The sequence below is a fragment of the Cryptotermes secundus genome, unplaced genomic scaffold (genome assembly GCF_002891405.2).
Source record: "Cryptotermes secundus unplaced genomic scaffold, Csec_1.0 scaffold333, whole genome shotgun sequence".
Lineage (NCBI taxonomy): Eukaryota > Metazoa > Arthropoda > Insecta > Blattodea > Kalotermitidae > Cryptotermes > Cryptotermes secundus.
The window spans coordinates 331,804-356,875 of NW_019742965.1; the positions used below are offsets into that span (position 1 = coordinate 331,804).

At 39.9% G+C, this 25,072-nt stretch overlaps 2 protein-coding genes across 4 annotated transcripts in view; one reads left to right on the top strand and one right to left on the bottom strand.

Annotated features, from left to right (window-relative positions):
- The window catches only part of LOC111873456 (protein lin-37 homolog), a 33,276-nt gene extending 15,050 nt beyond the window's left edge, over positions 1-18,226 (bottom strand). Inside the window, exons 1-2 of one of the 2 annotated variants that reach the window (XM_023868194.2) lie at positions 17,945-18,226; positions 16,088-16,187 (exon numbers count right to left, since the gene is read on the bottom strand). In XM_023868194.2, coding sequence (XP_023723962.1) covers positions 16,088-16,166 — 79 coding nt within the window. In that variant the 5' untranslated portion in view covers positions 16,167-16,187; positions 17,945-18,226. Of the gene's footprint in view, positions 1-16,087; positions 16,188-17,651; positions 17,739-17,944 lie in introns of those variants that run through there. The other variant, XM_023868195.2, reaches the window with a different exon arrangement.
- LOC111873455 (facilitated trehalose transporter Tret1) overlaps positions 1-25,072 on the top strand; it is a 30,930-nt gene that overhangs the window by 1,998 nt on the left and 3,860 nt on the right. The window contains exons 1-3 of one of the 2 annotated variants that reach the window (XM_023868193.1): positions 17,682-17,766; positions 20,499-20,674; positions 21,782-22,408. In XM_023868193.1, the coding sequence (XP_023723961.1) occupies positions 20,501-20,674; positions 21,782-22,408 (801 nt within the window). In that variant the 5' untranslated portion in view covers positions 17,682-17,766; positions 20,499-20,500. Of the gene's footprint in view, positions 1-17,681; positions 17,767-20,498; positions 20,675-21,781; positions 22,409-25,072 lie in introns of those variants that run through there. The other variant, XM_023868192.2, reaches the window with a different exon arrangement.

The following is a 25,072-nucleotide window of genomic DNA, read 5'->3' on the forward strand; positions in this document are numbered from 1 at the left end:
TCGTGAGGATAATAGAGGAGCTACTTGAAAGGAAAAGTAGCGGCTTCAGTCTAGAAAACCGAGAATAACGGCCGAGGGAATCCGTTGCGCTGACCACGCGACACCCTCTATCCGCAAAAGCTGGCACTAACTTCGCCGACAAACGGCGGGCGCTCGGTCGGTATAGTTCGCTTGCGGACTAAAAGCCGCAGAGTCTTTTTATTGCAACTTCTGGCCTAAGCGAGAGGAGGGAGGAACGACAGTGAGCTGAGATGTCAGTAAGGCAGCTACAGGTAGCTGACAACGTAGGTTCAGCTCTGTTGGGAAATATTTTGTGTTCATTATCATATATTTAATGGATGCAGTATCAGAGTATCGTATCGTTAGCTATACTTTGAGAGATACTGCCTCTCCTGTTTGGTAATCTTCTTCTATTTATTCTTATACCTTGACGTATTAGCAAGAAATCAGCGTGAAAACAGGTGGCAAGCAGAGCTCGGTTAATTCTTCGACCCTAAAGATGGAGGCGACGTGTTCCTCCGAAACGTCGGTTGGCTTTCAACAGACTACACTACTTACGTCCCAGATGACAGAACTCTTCATGACCACCGATGTGAGAACCTTCAATCCTATATACGTAACTTGTGGCTGTTCGTGATTTTCTTCAGTTAATTCATGCAAATATCAGGAAAGTACGTGATAAATTCTCTGGTTAAAATTACCGACGTTTCAGGAGTCATCTGTACCATCACCAGGGTCAAGATCAATAGACGCTGATGATGGGGACAGAGAGAGTTCATGAAACATCGGTAATTTCTAACCAACTGACATGACTCATAGCCCGAGAAGACATTATCAACGTTAACCACAGTGACTGATTCCGATCTTACGTTAAGATAGTACCTCAAATTGTGCGATGATGGATTCCTTCCCCATCCCTTTTGAAATCATTACTCGCTACCTACACAATGACCTCCCAAGGAGCAGAATGTTTCTGAGAATGGTGTGGACTGCATCAGATTCCTAGCACAAACGGATCTCAGTGGTGTCCACTATATAATAGCACCGTATTTATTCTATCCAAAATTCCAACGTTCTAAGGTAATTCAAAGCCTAATTCACATCAAAAACAAAAACAAACTCCGTGATTTTAGTCCGCAAGCGAACTATATCGACCGAGCTACCGTCGCTTGTAGGCGAAGTTTAGTGCCAACTTTTGCGGATAGAGGGTGTCGCGTGGTGAGTGCAACGAATCCTTACGGCCGTTAATTTCGGTTTTCTAGACCGGAAATTCACATCACAGAAAAATAAATTATAACACTATTCCGGTATATCTTCGAATTCTAGATTTAAAAAACAAGCTTCTTAAAAATTGGTTCAGGCATTCAAAAGTAGAGTGGGGGCGGGGGATTTACACAGACGAGATGAAGACTGTATAGGCTTGCTTTAGGAAGGTAGGGTAAAAAAAAGTGGCTATATTTGCTCGATTTATTAAAGCCCACGAAAGAATAATGTTTCAGATGATCGAACACTAAAGTTCGGTTCACAGCAGACTGTTTCTAAGTTATGTGCGCACATATAGCTAGACACACACACACATATTTGTGTGTGTCTAGCTATTGTGTATATTATCTTTTTATTTCAATTTTGATTTTGTATAAAATTCCCTGTAATTACATCCTGTAAAACGTGTGTCTATTACGGCAGGTAAAGCTAGGCTTCACTCAATCTGTATCTGTCTTCACGGCTGAAGTTATTGTGGCGCCTTATTCCGACGGCTTCCCTGATACTGTGTGGACGGCAGGTCCGTATGTTAAAAGACATTACATTAACCAGTACCACGATGGCAATTTAACTGATGTCCTTTCAATAACTTTTACACAATTCCAGTGTTACGAAATACAAAACTTAATTATAAAACTATGCAAACATGTACGTTTTATTTTAAAATACGAGCTAATTACATACAGTTATTCGTATAACATTCCTAAATAAAAGCGTTGAATGGTTTCGGAATTACTGCACGCTATAAAACAAAGGAATTTACGTTATGCTGCTGCAATTCGAATGCATTAGGGGATGGGCAAATAGACCATAGCACACAGTAAATGTGGCCTGGGGAGATGTTCAGATGTTATTAATTTATATCAGCTTTTACTCTTATATGTATAGTACAGGTAAGATTCTGTAAAAAAAAATCAAAATCTACATTTTAACGAAAATACAAATAGTGGGGCACCTGTACCTGTAACAGGATATGGGAAAGTGAACTGGTCCCCACTCCACATTCGTACTCATGTCTTTTGCCACCTTGAGAGCATCGAATACAAATTAATTGCTAACACTGTCATTTTTATGTATTTTAATATAAAACAGCCTAAGTAATAGATAGCTATTTAGTAATCGTTAAAAAGTACATAATTTCTTTTACAAGGCTGTCCTCGAAATAGCAAAATACAATTCCTGAGTATAAAGCAACTGTCAACCCCTGAAATACGCGATACAACGCAACTACAATTAACTGTCAAAGCAACAAGTTGGCTTACTTTATTTTACCTCTAAACAATACACACATACAATGGTGACCCAATTTCGTCGCAGCAAAATAACAGGTCAGAAAATTAATGCATAAGCATGTTTTCATCAGAACAAAAACATTACATCAGCAACACAAGGTTAGCTATGCGGTATCTTACTCTTCAAAAACAATCTGACCTTTACAGTGGGCGGTGAAAGTGAATGAGAAAAAACACCATCAAAACGAGATGGACAAGCATGGTCATCTGATCAAGAATACGTTCTTCTGGGTAATAACACCCTGTAGTTCGAGGAAAACCCTATGTTCCGGACGAACACATCACTTCCATCTTCGAGACCGAAGGTTTCTCCGAAATACAAAGTATTATAACCTATAACACCGTAGTCTTCATATGCAGTTACAGCTATGAGAGCCACGAACCGAACGAAGATGATCTCATGTTTAGCTAGTGGATTAGAATTCAGACTGCACCAGGTTTCGCTATGACTTTTCTCATCAGAAAGCTGAAACAACCCTCCAAATAGTAGGACAGAAAACAAAAGATAGCATAGCTTTTTTTTTATTTTACTCACATATTTATATATAAAAAGGAGAGTGGTAAAGTAAAATTTTAGGCACACAGTGGCAACAAAAAATTACAACCCGACCATGAGAACAGAGATTGAGTCAAAAGGTAAAGTGTATATTTCCAGCAATAAACGGGAATTTTTAAACCATACAAAGGGCGATTAAATGGGTGTCATTTGGATTCGATACCCATTACCCTCTGCAACATCTGAAACAAACGAACTCCGTGGTCTGTAGTCCGCAAGCGAACTATACCGACCGAGCGACCGCCGTTTATCGGCGAAGTTAGTGCCAACTTTAGCGGATAGAGGGTGTCGCGTGGTCAGCGCAACGGATCCCCACGGAATCCACACATTTTTAACGCAATAAAAGAATCGTTCAAACTCCACACCGGTTGAAATTCATGATGTCAGATATTTCTCTAAAGGTTCGCAAGGAAAGTTGATAAATTCATTGTGCTACAACTACGTTAGATAGTGTCCCTTGATTCTGCTCTTGTCTTTATAACAGTGGTTCTCAACCTTTGTCAGACCGCGGCCAGGTATAAATGAACGGCAACGCAACTCGCAGGGAGACCGAGGAACTCAATTTCCAGGAAACGTAGCATCCCAGTCTTCTCATAATTGCGTTGTCACGTAGTTTCCTAGTGTCAGCTGTTCTATAACGCGCGTCAGTGATTCATTTGTTTCATAAGGTGGCACGAAAGGTTGACGAAGCTGTTAATTCGTTTTCGTGCAGTTAATTGGGCAAGAGTCTGGTATAGACAAACGCCACCCAGACTAGGCTAGGAGGAACAAAATAGATTTGGCTTGGGAAAAAATTACTCATGAGACGAAGGAGCCTGGAACCAGGTTCTTTCGAAACAATATAAGCGCTTCAGTTTAAATCGTTACAGGAGAACGGATGCACCCAGTGTATCCTTTTCCTAATATTGTATTTAAACATCCTGTTGCATTAATATATCATTGCGTCTTAAATATACTATATTATATAGTCACCCTGCTTCCACATTACATGGTTCGGCTATATACCGCCATCATCAGGTGTCTTCTAGCTTGCTAAAACTGTTGCACTGTATGTCAAAATTTCGTATCGCGTGTGAACGCGATATTTCCTGATTAAAATAAAATGAACTTAATTGAAACAATTTAATTAACATCCCAATATTTTGCTTATGGTCGTCGTCCTCTCTTCTCACGCCTTCTCACCCGGTCTCAAGTACCACCATATTATGACAGGATTAGTATTAATATCTGTCATTGCAGGACGTAAGTGCATGAAATTAAAAAATACAATCGTGCATTAAGTCGGACGAATATACCCACTTAAGATGATGCGAGCAACTAATCAAACATAAGTTTCCTCAGTGTGCGCCTGCTACGCTGGAAACCAGTTGCCTGCTGGAAATCGGCAAAATTTCTCTGAAATTGAGGCTGCCAGTTTCCTTGGTCTGCCCATGCCCTCAGTCATCTGTGTGTATGTGTGTGGCAGCGTTCCTAATCGAATACAAGAAATCTGAAAGCCAATAATCTATGCTAAATGCTGGATTAACCTGGCGATCCGGCAGTCACAAATCTATTACGTAGTTCACATAACTAAGTCACTTGGCCATAAAATCATTATTTCGTATCTACTTTTTGATAGATATGAAAAAAATTCATGTCACGATGGATGTCAGTTGGCTAGGGTTAAACTGGTAATCTTGTGGGAAGGATGTAAAAGTCAACGGCTGCACCCTCCTATCTATCCCAGAAACTGCTTGGAGGGACTGACGAAAACCATGGAAAACCTCAATCAGAACCGCCTGACTCTGGGCTGATTAACGAAATGCGTCCTCCTGAATAGAAAGTAGCACTGCTAAGCCACACTCAACCACGACGTTCAGTAACAAAGTCTGTCCACTCTGCGTCATGCCTTGTCCGCACAACCTCAAGGTAGAAACGTCCTATACAGGTATGCTTGCATTTCCAAAGGGCGTATGAATACGGGAAGTACGCTGAAAATAGAATCTAGTAACTTTCGAATAATAACGTGACGTTCTGCGTCACTTACAATGATGTACTTTCATTCCTTTACTTGTTGGAGCACACCACATCGTAATCGTGAAGAGAATCGTGGTGCAGGAAGCGCAATACAAAATCGCTCGCTTCGTTATTAAAAGGGAATTGAGAGAAAATATTCATGGCGGTATAACTGTTTCACTTCCAATACAGGGTGTTCCATTCAAACCTCCCACATTTTATCAGATCTTAGAACAGAAAGTATGAATAGTAGGAAAATGATGCTATAGGAAATACATGAACTCAAAAAAAATTATTTGACGCATTAATAAATCTCTACATGTACACCATTGCTAGCACGAACAATATCCAATCTGTATTCAATTTCTTGCCACGTTCTTTCCAACATGTCCATTGGTACAGTAGCAATCGCTTCGCGGATGCGGGCTTGTAAATCTGGGAGGTCATTCACTGGAAGCACGAACACAGGTCCTTCACGTAACCCCAGAGGAAGAAATCGAACGGAGTGAGGTCCGGTAAACGTGGTGGCCAACGAATTGGTCCGCCACGTCCAATCCAGCGATTTTGGAAGGTGGCATTGAGGGACCTCAGAACATCCGGACCCCAATCTAGGGGGCTCCATCTTGTTAGAAGATTATGTTAGGCTGCAGATCTGCTACCTGGGGATACAGGAACTGTTCTAACATGTCAAGTTATACGCGGCCAGATACTGTAGCTAGCTTCACCGAAGAAAAACGGAAATAAATTTCTTTCAGGTTTTCTTTCATCTAGTGTTAATTATAATCCATAATTTATCATAATTTGTTCGTAATGATTAATTAAAAAGTGGGAGGTTTGAACGGAACACCCTGTATTATGGTTGGGCTACGGTTTAGCCTTTAAGTCATGAGCTAGTTTGTTTAAAGCGTTGACAGTCTGTATAACTGGAGCAGGAGAGTAGAGTGCAAAGCCATGCAAGCCATTCGAAATGTCACTAGCCTGCAGTGCGGCCAATGAAGAAACCAGACATTTTAAGTGGACAATATCGCCCTTTATTTTCATTGTCAATAAATTCATGAAACTATGCTTGGCAGAACACAATAAGTAAAACCCTTTTGCAGTCTACCTTCTTAATATGTTTTACGAAATTATAGTAAATTAAGATCATTATTCAATGTCTCTGAAGATCACCACAGGGTCTTTCAATTACGCACGGATGATAACCCTTGTTCACAGAACTCGTGAGCATGGGGCAACCAGATAAAGGACTACACGAGCGACCTCTGCGTAACAAATACATTGCACACGGTAAAATATTATGTCAGAACAAATGCAAGCCAAGGGTTGTAATTTCAAAATGTCCTTGTATATAACAAATCGCTAACAGCGCCTGTGGGCGTTTCATATAATATCTTCAGTGTAATGTTCAATAATATTCAGCCGGAATAGTAAACAGACGAGAAAATGGAAGACATAATACATGTCTATCAACATGTATATTATACGGCAACATTTCATCCATATGACTTAAAAATAAGTTAAGGGACAGAAAAATGGAAGGAAATTAAGGCGTTTATTTTTATCAGCCTTTCCCGTAACACCTAAATCTAAAGAACACAATATAGATAGGGTCTTTCTTTCAAGTTGATAGTTGTTCAGCTGATCCAAAGACTTGTTCAAAATGGTCGGCCACTAGAACCTAATCTGTGACAGTCTAATTGAGTCTACCACATTCACATCCCAGCCTCTGAAGGAAACAACCCTTTAAAACTTGTTTCAATTTAAACTATTCTTAACAGAGGACAGATCTTACAGCCTCGCAACTTGTCTGTATGACTGCGGCGATAACATGACATTACGTTTCTCCTTCTCGAACAAATATAAAACAGAAGGGTCTACATCAGACGTTGCTGACGTTTCGAATAAATATACTACCTCCTGCTACATGGTACAGCTGAGAACTGCTTCATTTTCCTGTTAATTTAGCCAGGAAGTCCCAGCTTTTGCCACTTCTTGAACTTCGAAAAGTTGGGAACTATTTCCTGTGTTATATGGTGTTACTGCTCACTAGACTGTAAGTAAGTAGAAACCAGCATACATTTGATCGAATCCCAACCGATCCATTGGTTATGAAAGCTGCTCTAGTGGGACAGAGTTCATTTTGCTAATAAGTAAAAGGTAAAAGGTAAAGCAATCCCTGTAACAGGCCGTGAAGGCCAATAGGGTTGTGAGAGTCGAGGCTCCCACATTTTCTCTAGACAATCGGCTCAAAGATGGCGGAAAGGTCAGCCTTACGCGCCGGCCGCCCTTTACCCCCAGGAAGAATCATGGTACTCATTTCTTTTTGAGGCTGAGTCGACCCCAAGGCCCATAGTGCGGCTGGAAGGATTAGGTAAATTGAAAAAATCCACCTCATCAGGACGCGAACACGCGACCTTCCAGCTTGTAGCATAGTGCCTCAACCAACTACGCTACCGCAGCGACACGAAATATCTCAGGACGGTTTGTTGCAGCAGCATGTGACTTCGGTATTACGAGAGGAGTCGGTAGGTTATGTATGAAACATTTTTCTTCTTTTGTGCTCCTCGCCAGTCGGCTGTCCCCCTACAACAAAAGCTAATGAACAAATTAATCGGTAATGCCCGGTTCGAATCTCAGCCATGCCAGCGGATATCCTGTCCGAGATTATTCGTGTCTTTCGGTTCTCCATGCAATGTCAGGATAGTACCATAAGCCGGGCCACGGCCTCTACAGTTCATCACACACAATAACCATCCCATCTCATCTCATTCATTGTTAAATAACGTGCGCAATCGCAGTTTCCCTTAGCGGCTTAGCCAATGGACGCACCAAGCAACCTCACGGAACAACAGGTAATGAGACAGAAGGTCTGCACTTAACAAACTGGTCTTACCGTGCTAAGCATGGGTGCAAGTTTACAAGATACGGCATGCCGTGGGCAGAAAAAAGAATGTCGTGTCACTGGATGAACTTCATTACGCCACTGAGAACGGCGTCTTAACAAACAAAACCACGAGCAATAACCAACAAACCAGCGGTTACCAAACTGCAGTCCGCAAACCCCTTTGAAATGCGTATGGCCTGCCCAGCTTAATACGAATATGCAGAGATCGGCCACGGCTTCACTGTCCTATACCTGAGACGATTTNTTATGGCCTGCTGAGCTTAATACGAATATGCCGTTAGGATGGAACATAATCCTTGCAGAGATCGGCCACGGCTTCACTGTCCTATACCTGAGACGATTTCAGGTACAGTAGGAATTCATGTAGCCGAGCGGTCTAAGGCATTCACTGTCTTCGCTCGCTCGGAATCCGGGATAGTGGGTTCGAATCCCACTCAGGGCATGGATGTTTAGTGTGTGTGTGTGTGTGTGTGTGTGTGTGCACGCATTTTTCTGTGTTTGTGTACAGGCAGAGGTCTTGCGACGAACTGATCACCAGCCCAAGGAGTCCTACCGAATGTGTAAGATCTAGTAAACCGAAGGAAAACGGAGTTTCATGGAGGTAGGCAAAGGCCCAAATTGGGGTTATAGCGCCAAAGGGGGGGAAAAAGGGATTCATGTAGGCTTATGAGGTAATACCAGAGTAGGTCAGGTGTAGTGGAAGAGTGTGGGTAGTAAAACAGTGACATCGAGCGTGGAACTAGTGGGAACAAATACGAAAGGATGGAAGTGAGGGATTAAATAATATCGGTGTAGACTTTAAACACTTCAGTGGCAGATATCCCAACACTGTAGATGCCAGCAACACACACACTTGCATTTAATGAACAAAAACTATTCAATGATCTTAAAGACCAGCGGCTGGAGACTAAATAATGTTGAATAAACTTCCCGTATATAAAAAAATTATCGTTACAGACTGGTGATTGCAGGAACCTAAAGTATTGTACGAAATTCTCAAAACCGAAAATGACCGAATTAATGTAAAGCGAATCCGCTTGTTCCATGAACTACAGCCGGCCAACCGCTCTCAAACCTCACTGTTGACTAGTAATTGAATACTGATGTCTGCGTTTCTTGGATTTCGAAATGCAACATATGTGGATTTCTGCTTTCTGGTTTGCTGGTCAGCATTTCTGCTGTTGGCAAAACAAACAGGTGTGCGTGACCTCGGGTACTATATCACTGGTTGGTCAAAACAGAATATTTAATACGAAACTGCAACGATGAAAACGGATGCGCTGTAACACTTGTTAAGTTCCGCAAGGCGGGTGGATTTCGGCATCACCTCAAGCTAAGTTTACGAGTGATTGTTAACGTTGATTTCGTAAATTCGCTTAACTGCAAATACGATGTGACCTCACCCTATTACAACGTCTGGGAGCTGTCAGAACAGTTTTAAACCTAATGAACCGCGAAGTTCATCGCTGTAGTCACGTGTGGGTCCGCTCACTAAAGCAATACTTGGATGAATAAAACAACACCGAAATTTAATAAAATATGATAAGTCCAACGTTCTCTAATCTATGAGTAGCATGCCTGGGCTTGAACGGAGGATATGTCCGTATAAAGGCAATAACAAAAAATATAAATAAACAGAGAAGAAAACAAAGAAATAGAGGAGAAAAATAAAGAAAAGTGGAAGGTAAGAAAGCCCAAGAGTGCTAACCACGCACTCGACATTTCGTGGATGGAATTCGTTTAGCAGTACACAGCAGCACGCATAAGCAACATTATCCAATAGGCTGCTCCTTCAGGAAAAGGTTTAGCTTCACCCAGAAACCTTCAGGTATATTTCATGACATGTAGCACGTATACAGGGTTTGTCCGAAAAGTAATGTCAGTTATTTTATTGTGAAGTGACTATACGTCGCAGCACTCTCAGACCGGTTGGGATCAGTGGAGGGGGAAGTCAGCTTATGAACCCGCGGTCGCTTAGTCGTCTCCGAACTTCCTGAGAGTGACGAAAGGCTTTTCTGTGAAACTCGTTTTTGTCTCCCGTGCAAGCCGCAATGCAGCGCTCCTTGGAACAAAGGATTGCCATCATGTTTTGTGTGAAACTTGGCAAGTCTGCAGTGGAAACTTTTCCCATGATAAAGACGGCCTTCGGTGATGATTGTTTGTCGGAATGTCAGGTCTACCGGTGGCACAGGGCCTTTTTAGAAGGCCGTGAAGAGGTCGACGATGAAGCCCGCGCTGGACGGCCATCAACAAGCACCACCGNTCTCGAACGTTCGTTCTGTTATTGTCTCTATATTTTCAATCCATAACTTCTAACATTTTATGCCGTCTATAAATAGCATAGAGCTGATAATTTCAAGCAAAGAAAATGATAAACGCATTTGAACTGGATCTTTCTACTTCTCTCCAATATATCAAGGTTGAAATAAAGTTAACTGTAAATAAATGAGACTTTAGTAATATCTGCGTGTGTTCGAAGCCCGTTGTTGAGTGCTGAATATAGAAATTCGGAAATGAAAGCAACAGAGCAACAACTCTGGGACGTTCGCTCACTTGTGTTTAATATAATTATCCCGAGAACCGTACGCCTTATGGAATATATGTACTGAACATAGGAGGCATGTACCAGCATGCAGAAAAGCATGTAGATCTTCAAGTATAGTGATCCTCTAAACCCGATCGAAATCAAAACTCAAGTGGCTCTATAATTTTTCGTAAAACTCTCCAATATCAAATTTGATCAAAATCGGTTTATCCGTTCTTGAGTTGTTCCATTCGTAGAGCTGAACGGATGGAGCTATTTTAATAGGCACATCGGAAAGATGTAAAAGCGCCTAAAACATATGATACCATAAATGTACGTACCTTATAAAATTGGGAAAGTAAGTTAAAATTAGGAGTGGAACATTTGATTGAGACAAAGACCATACACGAAATTTTTCGCGAAATTAAAACGTCGAAACTAACGGCGGAGGCCATATTAAATTACTGCATAGGCATAGGAATTCATACTATTGAAAGAAGTACTTCAGTTTCATGAAATTCAGAACAGTAAATGACAGAACCACAGTTATAGTTACAGCTGAGACCGTGGGAAAGATGCCATGACCGTTCAAGATGCGAATATACCAAGGCACGCTTTCAACAACTTGCAGCCACAACTGCCAAATGGAAAACGTTCAAGTGTAATGTTTACATACAAAGCCTAGCCAAGATGCTTTATAACAAATTTTTTTTTTTCGAGATATGCACGTGTATTTCCAAAACGCACATCAAAAGCCGCATGCAACCGGCGAAGTCAAACCGTCAACAATTAAAAGGTTATATGTAACCGCTCATCTCAATTTTTTCCCCATTCCAGATGCGACTGCAATATTTGGGTATATCTGATTACAGGTAGAAGTATATACTAGGAATCTGAGTTCAGGTTTTCGGGCACTTGCGAATTAAACTGCAGCAGAGATTTAATTAAATGTATTTCCTCCTTGTAAACAGAAACGTTAATTCTGGTTGTGTGTCTCCAAAACAGTTGACTCCTACTCGAAGTTCTTGTAACAGTGATGATTCAGGAAACTCTGCGCTACTCAGATTCTAAATCATAATCATCTACGAAAAGACAACACTTTATCAATCTCCTGCACTGTTTATTTACTGTCCTTTCGATGTAAGTAATAACTGAAGAGGTTCACTGTACAGAAAATTTACATTAGAAACAAGACTAATCTAAGATTTTTACAGTAATCTATATCAAAATTCACTTGTAACAAAGGTTTATTATATTCAGTTTATTTAAATTTTTTTATGTCTGACTTACAAATTGAACTTAGCCGATGAGAATCAGAAATTTATCTGGAGTGTTACCACACCACGTCCCAATTCGACAAACCCGAAATATCAAGTGGTTTCAAACATGCTTTTTTTTAAAAAGCGTCATGTCCCTTATTAAAGAAAGCCAATCAAAAGTGTCATATTAGAAAAAAAAAACTCATTTCATTCGAACAGAACAATATGCATGGTGTTGATGGATATATAAAAACAAATATACATGAATAATATTAAGAGAAAAAACACAGCCTCTGTTTTTTTGTGTGTACAGGACAAATATAATGGAGGAACTGACAAGGGACTTGAGAATACTGTATATGTTGAGCTCCCTAATTTACTGTCCTTCACTGAATGTTATTACGACACTCAAATCAAAGGGGATGTGATGGATATGGCAAGTACCACTCACGGGAAAGTTGAGAAATACATATAATTTTGGTTGAAAAACACAGAGGAAAGAGGCCATTTGTAAAGCATTTTGTAAAAGCCATTTCAATTATTAAAATACAACGTTGTATCAGTAACAGTTGATCTACATAATTTGGCTTTTAATGAGTTAGAACAATTATTGGGCAATATACGTGTAGTAGCCCAGCTGAACCATCAGCAAGACTGCTCTGTTCACCACCCCATCCTGACTGGCTCTGAGGCCCACAAAGTTCCCATCTAATGGACACCAGAGGCTCCAGGGATAAAGCAGCAAGAGTAGGAAGGTGACCACTCACCTCCACCTACCATAAGTGTAAAGAAAGCATGGAACTCATTTTACACTCCATGGTGGAATGCTTTTTTTTTTCTTGGCACTACAGCCCCAGTGGGCCTAGGCCTACCTCCATGAACTTCTCCGTTCACTTCGGTTTTTCTAGATCTTACACATTCAGTAGGACTCCTTGGGCGGGTGATCAGCTCGTCACAAGGCCTCTACCTGTACACAAACACAGAAAAATGCACACACACAAACTAAACAGGCCTGAGTGGGATTCGAGCCCATGATCCCGGTCTCCAAGCGAGCGAAGACAGTACAGGCCTTAGACCGCTCGGCTACCGTGACCGGCTGGTGCAATGCTTAGGCACATGAATAGTATCTTTACAAGTTATGATCTTATAATTTCCTGATTTTTGCCTGTATGATCAGAGTAAAAAAAAAATCTGTTTTGAGGTTCAAGCACCCCTAGGGTCGAATTTTGTTTCTCCCAACATTAGGGCAATGATCAAGAATGACAATGGCTAGCAAAGGGAACACAATGCTTAACATGAATGGACTGTACACAAGTAGGCTATACAACACCATCCTTTTACAACCGCGAAATGCAAAAGCATGATATGATCAGTACACTGAATCCTAAGATACACAAAGGGCAAAGACTCTTTTCTTGGCAATCCTCCACATCAAAATTGGAACAGAGCTTTTTACTAACCAGTCCTAGGGTTTTGACCTACATGTCTCTGCTGCATTAGTAGTGCTCACAAATGAAGCTGACTGCTGACACAGCTGACTGGTCACTGACCTCTCCCAGTCTCTCAGAGCGTGTTTCTAGTTTGTTTACCAGTTTACTTTTTGACACTTGTCAACTACATAGATTAATGACAATATATGAAACTTGAGGCCCTCAGCGTAATGACAACAAATATTACTGTCTTCTGGGATGTGATGCAAAGTAGTCTGGTAGATGTTTACCGATGTTTCGGAGGAACGTGCTGCCTCCATCTCCAAGGCACAAGAGTAGTGATCACAAACAAACAGGTTGAACAAATTTGTACCTATAAAGATTTTACTATAGTTTTCTCTTAAAAACATTATAATTTACCTAAATACTTTCATGGGTATAACAATCAATTAGGATACTGAAAGTACTTCAACCTAGCTGAATCACAGACTTTATTGATGTCTATGATTAGCCAACATACTGGACCATTGTCCTTCCATTTAATCTCCACTACATAAAAAATTAAGAAAATCTGGTCACTAATTGATCTACTACATTGAAATCCATGCCAGTAACACACAACTTTAATAAGGCTTCAACTCTGTGAGAAGATAATAGGGTGGTATGATGGCTGAACGCCGGGATAGCAACAATAAAGTAACTGTTGGAAACGATGTTTTTTTTTATGCAGTACCTGCCAAGGCTGCATGAGTAGACCAGCAGCAGCATTAGTTCAGAGTAGTATATGGTTGTGGGTCTCATGGAACTCAGAATCAAGAATCACTGTGCTCGCAATGGCCTGCAGCAATTTAGCAGTCAGTCAGCCATCAGTTCAGTAAGCACTGCATCACTCCTAAAGTTGTGAGACAATATGATATGGTCATGTGTCCCGTGGAAATCAGAACCAAAGATGGATGTGCTGGTGGGGCCAGCAGCAATTAACCAAACAGACCAGACAGACATCAGTTCAGATGAATCTCGAGTTGTACTGTTATCAGCCGCTACCTACCAAGAACTAGTGATGACAGAACAAACAGAAGATTTGATGTGGGCTGTAGTAGTGATCTACAAAGTGTGTAAATTAGTGAAACTGTTATAGTTATTTGTAGTTATGAGTTATGAGCGTTCAATAAATTTAATTATCAATCCAAACCCTATATTTGGTCATTAATATGTGACAACTGGTGTCAGAAGTGGGAATGGATTATACTGTTCGACTTATTTGACTGGAATCAATGTGACAAACAATTGTGGTGGACTTGGAATGTCTGGTAGCCATCCTAGAAGGGCTGGAAAACAAGATAGAGGAAAACCGAGATGAAATGAAAGCCACCCAAGAAAATACTGTGGCATCTAAACCTGCTGCTGGACAGAGAACTCAAAATAGAGGAGTACAGCCGTTGTTATGAAATAGACAGATAAACAAACAGCCATTTCTGAGCAACGGCTTGGTAAACACATTCACGAGGACATGATATCCAGACTATCGCTAGATAACATCCCATGACAAGAACAGAAGAACTGCTGAAAGCGGTGTTTTTCGTTGGGTTCACCCCGAGGCTATATAGCGAGGACCACAGGCTGGCTGAGGAGTCAGTTGAGGGTTGGTAGTTGAGTCGAGCTCTGCAAGGGAAGCTGAGAAGAGTTGAGTTGAAGGTTCAATGGTGATTGAAAAAGAAATGGCCAGAAGACTTAATAGTGATTTGAAGTGTTGTGTTGAGATCTGTTGCTAGGAGACAATTGGTGGAAACTGAGAATCCTAGTGCGTGTGCAACGGTGAACTGTAATCTGTGTAAATCAGTGATAGCACTATATTAATCACGCTTATGAGATACTTTACCCAAAGTGCCAATAAATCCAATCATCTGAACAAAAGCCCGTTAATATCGTCATGTGTACCCTCCTACACGTGACAATATGTATATCAACTGAGAGATCTTTATAGGAGAACACTTTCAATGTGAAAATAAATGCAAAGAATGAAAACGTACACAATTCAAATGGAGATATTTCAAATCTGAGGCAGGAACTGAATTCTTCATATTGTTGAAAATATATATACAGGCATCTGCAGCAGCAGTGACATACTTTGAGTAGCGCAATAAACCCAGAATTTTATAAATTTTGGTGACAAATGATAGATTAACCTTTTTTATAGAACTCCCTTTCTAAGATAACAGGAAATTTAATGGTCACTCTTATCCGATTTAATTGGTTTAATGACAACTGAAAAATATTGTACAAAATATGAACATTATTTGTTTGTCCATAGAACTTATATACATACAAGTTACAGGTTCCACAGCTGGCATCAACACACCATAAAGAGCAGTAAAACCTATTAATTTAATAAAAAAAATGGTGGAATATTTCTTGATGTCAGCAACACTGGTGACAGCAAGACAGCAATATAGCTGACAAAGATGAATCCAATTCTCATTGTTTCTGACAATCACAGAAAAAAAAATCCAGTATGTTTTGGAAACAAGTCAAGAAAAAAATTATACCTCAAATAAACAGCTTTGAGTATACAAATACTTCCTCCTCTTGCTACTAATTTAATGTGGTGGGGGCTTCAAATGTCCTCATCACCTATAGAGCTATGCTACAAGGAGCATAAGCTCCTGGTAGAATCACCCATATTGGACAGGAGACACAAAAGGTTGCCCCTAGTGAACCAGACTGGGGGCTGGGTGTGAGGCTAACAACCTCACCTCATAAAATATGTTAATACATCTAGTGATGGTTGCCAGATATGAGAATAGGCATGCAACAAAGGAGAGGACTGTTGAGTTAAGGAATAAGTAAGTGTATAAATACTTACCCATTATCGATTTTTCTTCTTTCACTTCATTTTTTATACGAGGTGCAGGTGGTGGAACCAACTTTCGTCTCTTTGTCATTATAGATGAATCAAGTGACTCCTGAAACAAAGTCAAAAAATCCTAAACATATTATTCTAGAAGTATCTGAATAATCTGCTGCCCACCATTCAACCAGTATTCAACACTCTCATTAGCTCCCCTAATATCTAAGGCAGACCAGTCAGCATACTATAAAAAAATCTGGTTTTCACCTGAAGTTTAAACAGACCCAGAACTAACAAAACACAAAACAAGTTCAGTCTCAGTCCATACTTGCCTAACACAACTTGCTACTTCATTATAGATATACCAAATTCTCAATAAAAATGTTCACCAGTTGAGATACACAATGTTTCAATGCTGCTACAAATGTCTTTACATACATGCACATGTGCACCCACGCTCCCCACATGTGCATACACATATTAAAAATAAGTAATAAAATCTGCAGAAAAACTGTGCAGTATAAATTAATGGATTTCTCTCATTCCCTTCAAAGTGAATTCACAACTACTAAATTAAACAAACGTCCTTCTTTTAAATTTCAGCAACATAATAAATTAAATCAAAGCAACCCAAAGACAAAGCAAGAACTATGAACATTACCATCTTCTGGCATGTCCCTGAACACGGGGGCAGCACATTCCTCCAAAACATTAGTAACAATCTACCAGACTACATGGCATCACATCCCAGGAGTCACTTCAGAGTAACCTAATATCTCAGTGAATTTAGATTTATTGGAGAAATATGAAACTGTGTCCACTCCCTACCAAAAAAAGGCACTCTTCAGAACTAGTGCAACTATATCAAATCACTATAACATCAAAACCACTCCACAATGATACAAATTTATTTTCACAGTGTAATGTTAAAGTTAAAATACTCCCTAAGAGTAGTATTTTATTGGGTCATGAAAAATAACCTCCAGTCTGCTATTCTCATGTCAAGGCAAACAACAATAAAACCTGCAATGAATCTCACAAGGTCCAGATCAATAATTCTACAAGTACTTCTGAATGAGTTGTTTTGTTATTATTATTTTGGTCACTGTATGATGTAGACTCTTAAGAGTGACACACAGTCAAGATCTGTCTTTAACAACCCTCACGGTTCAGCAAACATTGCCTAGACAGCAATATTGGTACGGATTTAAGTCATATCAAAGTGAGTACACTTTGCATGAAATATCTTTATAGGTATGTCATACCTTGGAGTAGTCAACCTTGTGGAAGAAAAGTCCTGTGTGTTCAATGAGGTTTTTGGGATGGAGACTTTGGCATCCATTGTATGTTAAAAACAGAATCTAATGACTTCTTAATTATGATGTAATGATCTATGTCATTACTTGATGAATATGCATTCTAAAAAAAAACTAGTCACATACTTTTTTCTGTTCAAAGACAAACTAATCCGCAAAATACTTTCATGGGATGGGCAAAAGATACATTCCCCACACACTTCTCACTGCATTTAGCAACTAATGAAACTGCAACCACAAATCAACTAATTGAAATTACTTACTTTACAGAAACAGAATTAAATATGATTCCGATTCCTGGCAACCATGGCAGGATGCAAGTTATATATGCTGGGCATATAAGAATTAGGTGACTTCACATTCATAAACAAATTCTTGGTAAGTGGAATTTTTTCTTAAATAAATACTTCTATTCCTTCACATTCTTCACTTCCATGCACCCTACGACATTTTATGTGTTTAGAGAACGTATGGTGCGTAACAATTGCGTTGAGTTACCCGCCCACGACCAATATGTCACTGAAATGTATAATTATATAAAACTTTGTAATCTTACCTATTCGAAATTCTTTATATATGTGTTTGTGTCCTGAAATTAAATATCGGTAATTACCGTGAATAGATAATAACTATTCGGTTGATAAACAATAATCACTTGATTAAAAAACCCCAATCACAACTTCGTTACTTCAATATATTTACATTAACACCATATCCACGGATCACAACTACAAGAGCGTACACACGTATAGATATGTCACTCAACGACATTTGTGGGCAGCAAATAAAGCGGAAAGCTGTGCTAGACATGCACACAATTTCCGGGGCCGTTACTAGTACCAAGTACACACAGATCACTCCAATTAATAACGAAAGATGTCGCACAGTCGCCAAACTGGTCGGAATGGTCGGAAACATGGACGGCATGACGTCACGCATCTAGTACCAAGCGCTCTGTCGGTAAGAAGGTTGACTGCAATGTAACTTCCATAGAAAACAGCGTTGAGAAAACATAGAACATTAATGCCGCAAATAATACAAAAATAACTATTTGTGGGAACCACCCACGGTGACTCAAGCGCTAGCCATGCTAAGCAACAGCTGGGTAAACAGCCGATGCTAGGTAAATCCCGTGTGAAGGCAGGGTCGAATACCTCCACCATAGCCCTGCAAGTCATAAGAGGCGATGAAAAGGGTAAGCCTCGAATCAGAGACAGTAAAATATGGTCGCAAATCCCATAGGACTCTGACCCAAGAATGACTGCGCTGGCGAGGTCCAGCAGCAATTGTAAACAACAGACCCATGCTCTCATCAGAAAGAGCGCCACATCAACAAACCTGCAACTGTTTGACAGTAATAAGAATCAGGTTGTGAGCACCAGATGGGTGTTTTATTCCAAGACAGACTGGCTGGCTCACCATCGGTCATAACATAAATTTGACTATAATTCTGAAATATTTAGCGTGTCTGATGCTTATTAGTACAAGCAGTAGTATTGTTGTTATATTATCAGTCTTCAGCCAGCAACCTTCAATTCTTCAAGTTCATCTGCCCCTTATATCCATTGGACAGGAGGTTGGGTGGGCCCAGAGTCGGTCTTGACACACACAAGTGATCATACGCATGCACAAGGTTATTGGATCATTTCTCTCTGAGCGAAGATTCAGAGTTTCTGTCGAAGGCGAAATGTCCATGCCTAGAGAAATACACTCAGGGGTGCATCAGTGTTTTGTCCTGCCCTCAACATTGTGTAGTACTGTATTTATATAAATGATACCCCCAGACAGTAGGTATTCATCTGGCCTTATCTGTTGATGACATTTGCATGTGTGTCAGAGAAAGAAAAGAAAGCAATGTCTTCAGAAAACTGCAGCGTGGTCTCAGTTCAGTTTAGATGTGGTCTTAGTGCTGTAACATTAAGATCACTGAAGACACGGCTCAGGCCATTTATTTTCTCATAGAATTAGATTACCTGAGGCTCACCTCATGTTGAGCAGATGGATCATCCCCTTCTTGAATCATGTAAAATACCTTGGTGTGATCTTAGATAAGAGAATTACACAGGGAGGGATTGCATATAGAAATGATCGAAGTAAGACCTTCAGAACATTTATTAGAACCTATTCCTCATTCAAAGCTAGTGATTAAGCACTAACATTAAACTAACCCTCTATGAAGCATTATTTAATTCAGTAATATGTAATGCCAGCCTCACCTTTGCATTTGCAACAGATACCCAACTTCTGAAATTGCAGAGCTTGTAAAACAAGGTTCTCGACACTACTGGTTAATTTCCAAGTTGCACACTGGTCTACAAGGTGCACATGGCATTCCAAGTACTCTATATTTATGATCACATAAAGAAATTGTGCAGGCATCAAGCAGAGGTCATGCAACACCACGAAAATCAAATGCTTGCAACATTGGGAAATGTGAAGCCCAACACAAAAAATATAAGATGTTTTAACTTGGCAGTGGTCAAGCGTACAGCTGTTCAAGGGACCAGGCAGCCATTGTAACATGAACTACATGAGTTAGGGCATAAGCTTCTATACGAAACCTTTTATATATTGTACATACATATAAACTAGAGTTACACGCAAAAGTGTAAATAGCATGTAGCCACAAGTAACTGAACACTTAACAACTGGCCGACTATGTAGAATGCCTACTTGTAAATCTGTAAATGTAGATGATACGAGTATGTATTACTGACTATGATTGTGCTGAATGACAGACTCGATCTCTCATCAGAGAGTGTGCCCCACATTGACGAAACTGCAACTGTCTGACAGTATAAAAAATCTGGCCTTGGGCCCAAGATGGGGGCTTGATAAAAAAAACTGACTGGTCGACTGAACATCAGTCATAATGTGACTTTGACTAACTTAGTTTCTGTCGTTAGTTGCAGTTAGTTCATTATTCTCTCCCCCTTCTCACATTCTCCAGAAAAGTCCAAGGTACAAGCGAGAGGCTACAACACTGTGTTTCTGGAACATGGCAGAATAGTAGAGAAACCTCCAGGGGCATGCTAACATGCTGCACCCCGCCCACAACACTCAAACTGCGAATCAGTTACTTATATGTTAATAACCCATACTTTTTTCAGAAATGTCGAAGTATTATACCAGTAACGTATGCCTTCAGGATGGAAATCTGGGAACAATATCAGGTGCTTCATCTACAAGAGATGGGAAAGAACCCACTGTACCAGCTTGGATCCCAGAATCAAGGAACAGTACAGACATACTAATTAAACCTCTAAAACCTAGATTGTTTCCACAGGTAGGTAAAAGAAATAAACATTAATTCTTCACATATGCTGGTATTTTCTTGGTGTTGCTGGAGCATACAGACAATCTTGCAATATCCCAGTGACTATCTTGTACTGTCTCATTGTAAAGATAGGCAACTTAACTTTCTCATGCCTAGAACACTGTCATAACTCTTTTGAAGCCAAGAACAAGACACATAATTTTGAAAAAGGCCTTGCTTCTCCATCAGGTATATCTGTTATTTAACACTGTCAGAAAAATGAACCTTCAACTATCATCTTCTGAAAATATTATTATTCACTATTTTATATGTAGTACCATAACAATAGTAGTAAAATCATTACTATGGAAACATTCAAGCAAAAGTAGTCATTTTAACCTACTTTCCTTCATTAAGTATGAAAAGACATGTGCTAATGAGATCAATCATCAGTGTGTGTGTGTGTGCACGTGCATGTGTTCATGCACATTAGAAATCATTGAAATGTCCTAATTTTTTATTTCCTACAATTAATAATAATAAGATGGTTGACAAACAAAGTTGTGAGGTGGGGGTGACACTAGTGACATTTAATCTAGGCTAATAAAACTACGAGCATGAAGGATTAAAATGTGCACCAATAATGTGAGAGGGATAAGGGATACATTTACTAAACTCATTTTGAATCTATTATTACATTTAAAAATATGATTATATGGACTATTTGTAATTGTAAATGCTCAGGAATGATTTTTCACCTTATATACTTTTATTCCTTTTAATTTATTTATTGTTCTTCCAAATATATGTAACTTTAAACTCATGGTCATATTGAACCAGACATCAACAAGTTTATCAGTCCATTATAACATTTTAAAAAGATTATGGCCATAAGGTGTACCTGTAGTTGTAAATCCTCAGATGTGATTACTCACTCTGCATTTTTACTCCTTATACTTTACTTACGCTTTCTCCAAACCATTAACTTTCATTCATATTGAACCAGCCCTTAATAAGTTAATTAACATTTTGAAATACCTCTCTTTAGAAGTACACATTTTCACTTTCTTGCATCACACGTGCACTATTCTTCTTTCTTTGCTATGCAATTTGTTAACATTTAGTGAATTGTTTTAGTTGATGGCAGCTCTGCTCACCTGCTGGGTGAATCTTGCCAGTGGTGCTAGCCTTGGTTATGCAACCCCTGCCCTCCCATCGTTACAGCATCCAAACTCAAGATTACACATTACAGAGAGTCAGGGATCATGGGTAGCTGGCCTGGTGATGCTGGGAGCACTGGGTGGAGGAATGCTGACAGGACCATGTATTTCCCTGGGTCGTCGGCGTGCACTGTGGCTTATAGCAACACCACTTACATTTGCATGGGTGCTCATAGCACTTGCTCAAAATGTGTGGTTCCTGTATGTAGCCCACTTCATCTTGGGGACCTGTCTGGGCATCATTGCAGATGCATCTCAACTCTATGTGAGCGAAACAGCATCAGCACAATGGCGTGGAGCACTTGGTTGCATTCCAGCCCTTATGTTCAATGTAGGAATTCTCACATGTTACACTGCAGGGGCGTGGCTTGACTGGGAGGAACTGGCTTTCTTTGGTGGTGGACTCACACTGCCAGCACTATTGTTCCCAATTATACTGCCTGAGTCTCCAAGCTATTTGGTGGCACAGGAAAACATGAAAGAGGCAATTGCCGCTCTCCACTGGCTGCGTGGTGCCACATACGATATAACTGCTGAATATCAGGTTAGACATTATGTCACAACTAAAGCATATTTCAGTATACATTCACTACTGACATACAAAATCATGCATTATTTTAAAATTGTGTGTATTTGTGTGTGTGTGTTCACACACACGTGTATGCGTGCGTGCATGTATTGGGTTCATTTTTTCATATTTCATTGTGTTTTTCATTTTCATAGTTGCTAGTTATACGTATTACAATACAGAAAAAAATTGAAATATTAATAGTACTTTTGAATTAATTCCAAGGGCTCTTTCCCTGGGGATAAAGTTGTTGGGACATGAAGCTGGCCATTCACATTCATCTAGTGCCAAGATCAAGAATGGAAATGCCATGCCTCTGCTCATCCATATGTTTCCATGGTGTGGAGCATAATTAATTAAGCACAGGGACAACTTAACCTTATGAATGAGTATTATATTGTGTTGTATAGACCTGGTTGTAGGCAACAACTGCAAAGTGAGTCAGTTGAAGCACTGAGAGAGTTATAAAGGAGTCTGTGATGAGACAACTTAGTTGGTGCAGTTAGCACAGGAGCTGAAAAATTTCCGCTGCTAAAATCCATTACCAGGAAATGTCTAATGAAGAAAATGAAGGCTTTATATGTGCTGTAGTTACAGTGATATTTGGAGTGTGTAATTCCATGAGACTGTTATAATTATTTATAGTTATGAGTTGTGTGGGTATGTGGTCAATAAATCCAATACTCAACCTAAATCCCTGTCAACAGTCACATTCATACATGTGGCAATATATTAATTTTGGCATACAAATCAAAAAGTAATGTTAAATATGACCATTCAGTTGCAACAGAATAAAGAAATATGAAAAATACTGAGGCAGCAACAAACTGACAAAGAAAGAGCAGCATAAGTCAATGGGATGACAAAAGCATGCCCAAAGAGACCTAACTGCTATTATCACACTTCATGACCTATTGTTAAATTTGTATAAATGGACTCAAATTCAAAATACTGTGACAACTTGGGTTCACATCACAGCGTGCCAGTTGAATAGCACCATGTTAAAGTAACCTATTGTAGGGGATGAGGGAATGAAAGACTCAAACTTCATTAGAATATTTGGCAATGGAATCACGTTACTCTTACCATCTGCAATAAAACTGAGCAAAAAATCTCATCATAGCCTATTCATCCCTCCTATGACCATCAATTACTATTATGAAGTTTTATTCATTTCTAATTCACCTGCCACCAACTACATGGAAGCTCTTCTGTATTCTTACTCCCATGCAAATTTCAAGAATTAAGAAATTTAAAGAAAACTAATTTTTCTACTAGGAGCTTATCATTTTCTCCACAGTCTCTATTTTGTAAGGCATAAGGTTAGGAACATTCACCCCTGGGATATGGTCATGTTACTCTATCAGGAGGAAATATTACAAAAACATTTGTTAACACATGCTGTCTCAGCTAACAATTGAAATTTTGAATTATATATCAAATCAGACTCACTATACTCAACATTGCTGGACTCATATTATGTCCTGACTACAAAGGATGACAATTACTCTGTACTATAAACCTTGGATGTTTCACACCTTCTTTAGCTTCAGTCTGCTTTCTTATCTTTCTCTCTCTCTTCTTCTAAAAAAAAAAGTAGCGCTATCCCCGTACCAGGCAGTGAAGGCCCATAGGGTTGTGAGACGTTGAGGTTTCCACATTATCTAGGCAATCGGCTCAAATATGGTGGTAAGGTTGTCAACCCTACGTGCCGGCCGCGCTTTACTCCCCAGGAAAATTATTTAATTAATTCCTGGTACTCATTTCTGTTAGAGACTGAGTAAAACCCAGGGCCTAGTGCGGCTGGAAGGATTAGGTCAACTGAAAAAAATCCAATGACCTCATCGGGATTTGAACACGCAACCTTCCGGCTTGTAGCATAGCTCCTCAACCACTACGCTATCATGTGCCCCCATCTCTCTTCTTCTGCATTTAGAAATCATTAGTGAACTAAATTAACTCTCCATGATGCAGATAAATACACCTCATAAAGCCCTACTTCAGGCCAGTCAGTATGTCTCTCTCACCCAAAAGGTGGTGTAAAGGCAACCTTCATCTCCTCCATTGACATCAAGACAAAACCCAAAGATATGGCAGACAGACTCCAAGTCTACCCCAGGACTCTTAGTTGGCAAGTTTGCTGTTCAAAAAGTCGTTCTGATCTCCAACAGTTCATTTATTAATACATCCTTCAAAACCTCCCTCAAGACATCAACCATCATGAGTGTGTGTGTGTGTGTGTATACATGCCTTCTCATTACTGGTTATTGCTTATTATATTACATTCTTTTTCTGGTCTGAGCAATAGTTACTATAGTTAGTGCCTTGTAACTGTAGCTGCACAGAAAGGTAAACGCTGTTGTGGAGCACGCAAAGCTGTACGCTTGCTGTGGTGACGTTCAGAGCTACTCCCCGAGCAGAAAACATTGCCTACGGAGACCAACTAACAAGCAACACAACGTACTATACACCTGACCACACTCCAAGACGCTGCATTCCACAAACTGGTAGTACCCATGCTGACGTAAGCTGATAAGACTGCCCCCCCCCCAGCTCCGCGAGAGATTGGTTAGCATTCTGAGGAACTAACACTACTGATGTTTCAACTAAAATCAAATTTCTATATGCACTAATGGTGTC